This window comes from Monopterus albus, unplaced genomic scaffold, assembly GCF_001952655.1.
Source record: "Monopterus albus unplaced genomic scaffold, M_albus_1.0 scaffold170.1, whole genome shotgun sequence".
Taxonomy (NCBI): Eukaryota; Metazoa; Chordata; class Actinopteri; order Synbranchiformes; family Synbranchidae; genus Monopterus; species Monopterus albus.
The window spans coordinates 801,924-811,554 of record NW_018128050.1 but is presented as its reverse complement, the minus strand read 5'-3'; the positions used below and the strand labels follow the sequence as shown (position 1 = coordinate 811,554).

At 41.5% G+C, this 9,631-nt stretch overlaps 1 protein-coding gene across 1 annotated transcript in view; it reads right to left on the bottom strand.

Annotated features, from left to right (window-relative positions):
• The window catches only part of LOC109969117 (fibroblast growth factor receptor substrate 2-like), a 10,387-nt gene extending 1,101 nt beyond the window's left edge, over positions 1-9,286 (bottom strand). The window contains exons 1-7 of the mRNA XM_020615793.1: positions 8,781-9,286; positions 6,026-6,114; positions 5,848-5,939; positions 4,544-4,730; positions 2,486-2,620; positions 1,117-1,271; positions 6-21 (exon numbers count right to left, since the gene is read on the bottom strand). Of these exons, the coding sequence (XP_020471449.1) occupies positions 6-21; positions 1,117-1,271; positions 2,486-2,620; positions 4,544-4,730; positions 5,848-5,913 (559 nt within the window). The 5' untranslated portion in view covers positions 5,914-5,939; positions 6,026-6,114; positions 8,781-9,286. The remainder of the gene's footprint in view (positions 1-5; positions 22-1,116; positions 1,272-2,485; positions 2,621-4,543; positions 4,731-5,847; positions 5,940-6,025; positions 6,115-8,780) is intronic.
• Positions 9,287-9,631: the final 345 nt, after the last annotated feature.

Below are 9,631 nucleotides of genomic sequence, written 5' to 3'. Positions count from 1 at the left end.
GGTGTTCACGTAGGTGTGAACCTCAACACACACACACACACACACACACACACACACACACACACACACACAGAGCAGCAGTTAAATGCAAGTATCAGTTGTGCTATGTTTAAACTGGCTGCATTTTTAGAAGCATTCTTTTGTTTCCATGTGGGAAATATTACTGTCTCATCTAATTCTTCCTATTTTATTTGGAAAATAAGGAAACTCTTTTGTTTACCTTGTTACCACAAGCTAACACTGCTTTTCACTGCTGTATTTTGTCCACAGTTAATGCCCAATGAGGCACAGTTTCTTTTTGTTAGTACTGGATGTTAAACTATGTTTTATCTGTCAGTGTAGACAAACTGGTGGTAGAATTGGTGCTAAGGTAGAGTAGGCTACATTAGCAGCATGGCTAACCAAAACACAACTGATACTCATGAGCTGGAGACCTGAATAAAGCCACTCACGCTGACTTGTTGCAAAGTGGCCATATCGTACACGCCTTCAACACCCCCACCCCTGATCGACGCAGCCCCAGGTGTTAAAACAGCAGGGAGTTGCATGCTTTACACATCAAAAAGTTTTGAGGTTCAAAAATTTTTGGTTGCGGTTCACATTACAATATAGTGGGAGGGGTGATGCAAAATAATGCATCTCTATTGGCCAGTCCACGCTGAGTGACAGCGGTGCTGAGCTAATGACTTTGCCCAAGGTCTCTGATGTTCAGTGCCATCAGTTCATGACAGTGGGGGTCCCTTTAAGTTTCTGCACCTTCAGTACAATTCAGGCCCTGGTACATGAATGAATTAATGACGGTAAAGGTCAGAGACCTCTGTCAAAGTCATCACTTCATCACAGCTCTCACTTAGCGTCGACCGGCTGATAAAGACATACTATTACACAGATTTTAAACTGCAGAGGTTTCAATAAACTTTTTCACTCAAAAATGTATTACTTACAAGCAAAACTTTCTAATTTGCAATACATTTTTTGATGTAAAAAGGTGCCCACTTGTTTTAAACAAACTTGATTTTTGACTGGATTAAAAAGACACAAAAGTGGCTTCATACAAGCTCAGAGTAAATCTGAGGACTAAGACTCAGTGTCTTTAGTGATGTGATTGATTCTCACCACTTCGTCGCCCACCAGCAGAGGGTGTGTGGACTCCTCCCCTAGAGAGGGCAGACGAGTGCTGGCAACAGAAGGGTGACGGGTGGAGGGGTGAGACGGAGCCTCGGCCACAGAAGGGGTCCTGGTCACACCGTTCGGCACTGAGTACCCCAGAGCTAAACACAGCATAGAGAGGGGAGACGTGACCATACAGGAAAATTAAGAAACGTGTTAGTGAACAGAAAAGATATTAAAGTTATGCGATTCTCAAGGTGTGTCCAGAGACCGGCTTATATTGTAGACTTGTATTTCTACAGCTGATACAAACTCGGCTCTTCCTACATGTTTACAATTTCAGTATAATGTCGGTTCATTCACTCATTCATCAGTACAGCAGGAGTCGCATCAGGCACTTTTTCTTTAAAGCTGCCATGAATGAAACATTACCTCCAGAAATTTCACATCAAATGTCTTGCGGCGTTTCTTTTATAGTCAGGTTTTAGTTGAACTTTTTAGTTAAGATACATTTTTTTACAAATTTATTGAAAGTTAAAAATGAAGATCTCTCATTCACAACAGTACTCGGATCTTTAATTCAGTACTTTGTGAAAGTCCCTCTTGCTGCAAGTCCAGCTTCACAGTCCTTCAGATGGTGTTTGACAAACTCCAGTGGCTTCATCAGCCTTTCAGGCACAGCGACTTGACCATAAGGGCCAGACTGACTGAGAATCTGCCAAGAAGTTCGTCCTCCAGGAGCATCTCCATCTCTGCAGACAACGTCCGAAGCTCTGCCAGAGGGACCGTTGGGTCCACGGTCTCCTCCCTGACCATGGCCCTTCTCAGTCCGGTCGGATGCCGACTCCAGGAAGAGTCCTGCTGGTTCCAGACTCCTTCCATGTCCCAGTCACTGAGGCCACTGTGCTCCTGGGGACACTCAGAGCTTCAGACATGGTTTGATCCCCTGGTCCTGATCTGGAGCTGACCACAGAGAGCCCCTGGACTTCATGTCCTGGCTTGTGTCCTGGCCTGCAGTGTAAACTGTGGGACCTTATACACACAGATGTGTGTCCTTTTTAACTCTGTCCAGTCAGCCCAGTGTGCCACAGCTGGACTGCAGTCAGGTTCTAGACTCCTCTCAACAGGATGCACCTAAGCAGAGTCTAGAGGCACAGCAGAGGCTCTGGAGACTTTTGAAAGTGGCAGATTTCAGTTTCTGATTTTTAATACATTCACAAACATTTCTAAAAACCAGTTTTCCCACTGTCTCCAAGTGTAGAATGATGGGTAAACCTACTTACAATTAAATGTATAAAATGGATGGGGGGTGAATACTTTCTGAAGCTGCTTTATGTGTATATGCCTGCAGGAGTATATAGGTGCATGTATATACCTGCAGGAGTGTGTGCTGCTGAGTGGCTCGGCTCCAGCACCGCCTCCTCCACCACACTGATGCTGTGACTGTGCATCACCTCCTGCAGCATGTTGAAAATCTCCTCAGCTCGAGAACATTTGAAGGCAAAAATACCTGAAAACACACAGAAGCCCCAACATCACTACTACCATCATCACAACAACAGGGTATGGTAACGCAACAAGGACAAACTGTACATGTGGGGAGAGTGAGACTGCACACAGGGAGAAACAATAGTAACACAGGTATTAACACCTGGATATCCACACCACAGACACCTTCATCTACAGCTAATCAATACCGATCATCTGATCAGCACCCGTCGCAGGCTGGTCAGAGTCCGATCACAACACTCGGGGGTCGGGGTATGAATGAGGAGCGTTCGTTGCCTGAGACTTACCGAGCCCCTCCCTGACCCCAGCCGTCACCGCCACATCCTCCTGACATGGATCCAAAAACAGTGAAGGAGCATCACGAAACAAATCAGAAACTGATTTATCGCCGAAACACAGACTAAAGATAATTCTGCAGCAAAGATGCACTGACTCTGCCATTACCTCTGTAAAAGAACCCCGATTTTCTCAAGTGAACACTTTCAGTTTAATGTGGATTCATGTGAAAAATGTATAAATACACAATATTTCACCTAATTACAACTAGAGCTGGGCACCAAACCTCAATATTTTCTGAGTAACCAGTTGAAAGGTTTCCACAGCATCAAGCGTGAGAAACTATCACATGGTTTCAGCAGGTTTCATCAAATGGAAGACTTGTAGGATCACCACGAACTTAAAACCTATTTCACATAATAAAAACAGAGTCCTTGCATAGTTGGGAGGTGCTGCTGAGTCGGCGCAGAGTGGGTTGCGCCAGTGCCCTGATGACTGATAACTCTCCTGATGTTAACACAACAATATTATATGATGCCAGGCGTTTACTGGAGCACTTCAACAGCTGTTTATGTTTTCTCTGACTTCCCATGTGACTCCAGTGCCTTTATACCCAAAGTTCCTAATGTCAGCGTTTTCTTGCCCGTGGTGCAGCTTTGAATTCATTGTGTTTAACAGGCTTCAACCAAACACAGTGTTTTCAGCACAGGTCTCATTAAACCTGCATTCCCCCATATTAGTCAGGCACAGCCATACTATGTTATCTCACACAGCACCGCACACTCACCAAGTGGTCCCATGTTGGTTTGGTTTGTAGTTTTAATCCTGCATGATAAATACTAACTGATGAGAGAAAGAAATACACAACATGGAGCCACCGTACCGCAGACAGTACTACTGACTCTCCTCAACATTCTCTCAAAAAACATAAAAGCACGACTGAAGTGAATGTGACATTATGAAAGCAATGACAACTTCAAGTTAAAGTAACGAACAAGATATTTCAAACTTGTATTTAATAGTTTCAGACATTTAAAAGCCTAAAAATTACAATACTGGATTTTATTTTTTAAAGACGTTTTAAGGACACAGAAAACCTGCATGAAGTACTTTTTTTTCCAAATACAGTTTTGTTAAACTAATTAAAACAGAACAATACTGATCCTAATTCAGTTTATTCACATCTGAGTCACTCGGAAGGAAACTTCAGCTAAGATGTGAACGTTGCTTGTGACGCTTTGATTACAAGTAATCACTAAATTAATTCAATTTTTTGTCTGTGAATCTCTTACAGCCTTTTGTAATGTTGTTCTGTTTTCCTGATGTCAGAATTTTGTTTACAGCTCAGTCTGAACAGATGAATGAGACGGACGTGTTTAGATGGCAATGTTTTCTTTCAACAAACACACCATCTTCTCTTTTAAACACTGTACACGAGTCCAGAGCAACCAGCTGTTTAGAACAATACAAAAACAGTGAAGGAGCCATTTTGTGTAATATATGAGTATAATCTAATCCATCACTTTTACTTTTCCCTTTAGATGTTGTCATTTGTGTTTTAAATGCTTTTTTCTGCTGTGGTGATTTAACTCCTCTCTGGGGTAAATAAACAATGACCTCTGTCACAGCTAGAATACAGGAAGTTTACCTTGGCCTGTCTGGCAGCAGCGGCCACTCTCAAAGGAGAACAGGTTGGAATTGTAGCCATAGCACTGTAGGCACAGGTAAGGCCACCTGACGTCATCACGGCGATGGGTGTGGAGGACGAGCTCGGTGTCAGTCAGCTCCATCACACCAGAGCCCAGCTCGTTCCCATCGTCATCCACATTGATCACCTGCATGGAAACATCCGAGAGAGAGGAAAGAGATGCTTTAAAGTAAAACTGACCAGTGGAAACGCAACCAGCAGGGTCAGTGATCAATCAGCTGATCATCGTCCTGATGATCTAATTGATCTGTTTGTCCCCAGAATGTCAAACACTGGGAAAAAGTGAGACTTTCCCCAGTGTACCTGTGACCCTCCAGAGCCAAAGGTGGCATCTCCACGTCTTGTTGTGTCCAACCAGCAGATCCACAGAGACTCAGCTGATTCTCATGTCTGACAAAGAAAAGCATCAGCTCTTCACATTAAAGAAGGTGGAACCAGAACATGTTGGTGACTGTTGCTTCTAAATAGCTGCTGGTTCATTTTCTACCAGTGAACTGACTCATGGCTGCAGCTCTAGGTCACTGAATGGCTTCATGAGGACGACACAGCTGGTCAGACACAGTGAGGGGATCTGGTCTGGAAGGAGGACGTTTCCTCCTCCGATAGAGGAGACTGAACAACAATGAAAAAGGGAAATTCTCTGATTCCAGCTTCTCAACTGAGACACTTCATTTTCTGGTTGAACACAACAAGACAAGGTGTCGCTGTGGGCTCTGGGAGGATGTCATTTCATTGTTTTTGACATTACATAGTATGAATGAACTATTAATCAAAAAATAACCAGCACCTTATTTGCTAATAAAAACTGTGGCAGTTGCTGCTTAATGACATGTTACTCTGAAGGAGTCGTTCTTTTAGAGCACAGTAAAAACCTGTTTGACTTTTGTAAAACTGCACAACATTTAATTCCTTTTAATTCTGTGTGGGGTGTGGCCTTATTAAAATCACTCCAGCTCCACCTTGATCTATCAAAAACCAACCAGCTATTGGCTTCACGACGGTGGCGTCGACATGAGTAATGCCTGAAATGTGCTGACGCTCTGATCAAAGCTGCATCGACTGAACCAAAATGAGAATGTGAGCAAACAACGTGTAGTGCTGGGCTGACGCTGTGACAGAAATTGAGAAATCAGCAGTTTGTGAAAGCTTCCAACCACAGGCATTAGTGAATAATCCAGGGTGTGGGCTGCCAGACTCTTGACTGCTCGAAGTCGCTGTTGAAACAGGCCGAGGCAGGAACTCACCTTGAATTTACTCTGATGATTATCTGGAATGGACTTTTTCTCTGGACAGCTTAAACAGCTACCCATGGCTTCTTCAGAGCACCATCTGATGTCTGGGACACAGGACAGACGGACATAATTAAGACCTGTAGAGAACTCTGTGAGGCTACACTGATGTGGACTCTGACAGGAACCTCACCTAGATCCTGCCTCCAGTTGCCCTGGTCCCATCCTCAGAGCCTGAGGGACACTCATGCTTTAGTGGATCTGCAAACATGAACAGTAGGTCTGCACACAAACACAAATCAACAAAAGTTGGACAAATTTACTGCAGGTTATGGTGAAGGACAGGTTCATATGTTAAGGCTGCCTTGAAATAACACCTGCATGTCCAGGTGCAACAGTCATTCAAATCTAAACAGGAAAACAGCTGTAATAATATTTAAATAACTGTTCAAACTAAATAGTCAAATGATTTTGTGGTCCAGCTTCTCAAATGTAAAATCTGTCTCACATCAACAATGAACTGGACGAGCTGTGGTTTAGACTTCAGGAAGTCGAATTTGGGAATCACGAGGAGCCCTTATGTCTAACTCCGTGACTAATAAAATGCATCAGTTATTAATAAGATAACTCTGTTCGACCACTGAGCTACCTCCACTACTATTTAAAATGAATTTTTCAAGCTGAGAAGTGGATCAGGAACAGGTTAAAAGTTCACAAGTTTCAAGCCTCATATGTTTAACTGCACCTGAAACTATTTTCAATACAGTTCATTATTCCCTAAGCTGACGTCTCAAAAAGGTTTTTGTCCAACCAAAGATTACAGAAATGACAGTGATTATCAATAATCACAGGCTAATTTGCCACTGATTGAGTAATGACTAACTGACATCATGTTTCAGTTGTCCTGTAAACTGCAGTGCAGACTAGAGATGCACCAAATCATAATACGACACACACAACTTCTCTAATGTGAGGATCTGCTATTTTTCTTCATAATTTTAAAGTGAATTTAATATCTTTGACTGTAGGTCAGGGCCGGGACACTGAAGATGTCACTGTAAGCTGTAGTTTTTATTACATTTTAACACTTTACAGACTAAATAACTGAATAACAAAATTATCGCCACATCAACAATAAAAATAAACAAAGGTTGCAGATTTAGTACTAAACCATTTCATTTGAATTGATGAGTTGATGGCAGGGCTTCAACAAACAAGATTTTTCATTATCAATTAATCATTACAGATCTGGCACAATTAGTTGATTGGGTTTAGGACTTTTTTTGTTTCCTACAACAGTGAACAGAATCTCTTTAGATTTCAGGATGCTGGTCAGACACCGGCATCTTGAACTCTGGGAACCTAGGGCAACCATGTTTTAACATTTTCTTTAGTTGGCAGGTTAATTATTGATGAAAATAATCATTAGTTGTAACCCTAGTAAGTTTGAGTAGTTGAATTCTGAACAGAATAAACAGACATTTATGCATCATTTGTACTGCTGATCTGGTAACACTTCACTGGCTTTTGGAATTATTTTTGGCACAGTGTAGACTAAAATACCAGCAATCAATCTCAGGTCTCAATTAAAAGAAACCAGTACTTAGTTACAACTTCTTAACCATTTTAGACATTTCTTTTTCTCTTCATTTCTTAAGTTTTGGGACTTTGAGCAGAATAAAGAAACAGTAGCATGTGTAACTAGCCTATCTTTGATATATACAAGACTAGAAGATTTACAGTATTAAAAATACTAATATAAAAAAAATGCAATAATTTGTCAAAAAATCTGCAACCGTTTTGATAACTGATTAATCATTTTGAAGACTGGTAAAAAAAGTAATTGGCTAAGTGAAAATTTACTGTGAAACAAATAAGAAAAAAACTGATAAACTGACAATGGAGAAACTGTTAGAACATGTTTGACATTTTTAATTGGATTGACAATAAATCAGTGAGAAATTTCTCAATAAATATACTAATTTAACTTCAGCTTTAACCATAAGATGTTTGGTTTTTCTCAGTCTCAATTTACTGTTAATTTTTGAGCTGCCAACTCCAATTCCATCAATTGATGGACAAAATAAATAACTGCTAAATCTTTTTTATTGTAAAAATGGCAAAAACCTGTTTTCAGCCAAGACACACTGGACACCTAAAAGAAACTGACATTTTTCAGTCTTTTCCGATAGTTCATAGACTTAACAATTAATTGATTTCTCTATAATAATTTGCTGATTAATCGATAATGAAAATAATGGGTCGTTGTAACTCTATATCTTTTGAATTTTAGAATTGTAAATAGAATGAGGCAAACACTAAGATCTGGCTCCTTTTCCCTGGCATTTACAAGTTTTAGTACGTTACTGGATATTAAACTACTAACTGTATAAACTACTGACAGTAAGGTTAATACACACATTTAATCAACACTGAAAACTATCACTGGTTGCAGGCCTGTTGGAAACAGCGTGTGCTCTAAGTGTATAAAGTTTGCTGAAGTCTGTGGGAGAGTTTTTAATCCAGATTTCACTATGCACCGTCCACACAGACCGAGCTTTCACAGTGAATTGTGCCTGGGTGTTTACCAGCTCCTAACACACTACCTAACCTTAACGAACCACCCAGACACAACGAGCAGCAGTTACGTTAACCATAACCAACTCACCCAGACTGATGTTTAAGTTACAGAAGTTTATGTAAGTTAACTTTTCTAGCTAACTACAGTGTGAACAACTTTCTTCGGACTCTCTGCGGTTTGATGTTAGTGCAATGGCAGCTAGTTAGCACGGAGCTAATCTGACTTCTCTGCTGCTTCAATAAGCTAACACTGATTTCTGCTAATTAGCTCAGAGGCTACAGTTAGCGCTCCCACTCACCGACGCACTCCTCCCGCTAGCGGTTCAATAACCCTAAATACGCCGGTCATTTCAAGAAGCCATACTTACCAGGCACCGTCAGTATCTTGAATCAAAGCATCCAAACTTTTCCACACAGCAGCGAGCAGATCAGGTTTGTCCCTAAACGTCGCTGGCCAGTAGACGAGTAGCCAGCTAGCGTTAGCTCGCTGCTACACCCGCAGATCCTCCATCTTTCCTCTGCGCTGCCAGAGCGCCAAAAAAACAATCACAACTTCTTTCAAAGCTATGTAACGCTGCTGTTTGTGCACATGAAACAGTGAAAAACTGTTTAAATCCATCAGTAGTCCTCCATGGTTCACTGTGGGATAGGAGGTTCCGTCCAAACACACTTTTTGTCGCCGAAAATCAGTTTTTTTTACGATGGAACCGTGTCTCTAGTATTAGCCTGATGGGCTGAATCACTGCTACTAAACTTCCGACACTTCCAATGTGCTGGACACCCGCGGCATGGCGCATGCGCGGCCCCTGTAGTTTGGGACAGCAGCGGAGGGGCTGTTCAAAGTACTGACAAAAAGTTTCACAAAGTAATCTGAGATAAACAAAGTACTGTGAAATACAGAAAGTACTTGGAAATATGCAAAGTAATCTGAGATACACAAAGTACTCTGTGATGTACACGGTACTGTGACATAGATAAAGTACTCTAAAAATACAGTATAATACCCCAAACACATACAAACGCACCATTACAATAGCCTATATGAAATGCAGACTGATGGAACAGGTTTTACTGAAGTACTAACAGCTACCACACCCGTGGTGCAAGAAGTACTCGTGACTTAGCCCCTGTGAATGATGATATCGTTACTGTAGCTATTTAATCAGATTATTAACTCTGAGCCATTGATGCTTCAGCGGTATTTTACTGTTGGAGCTGG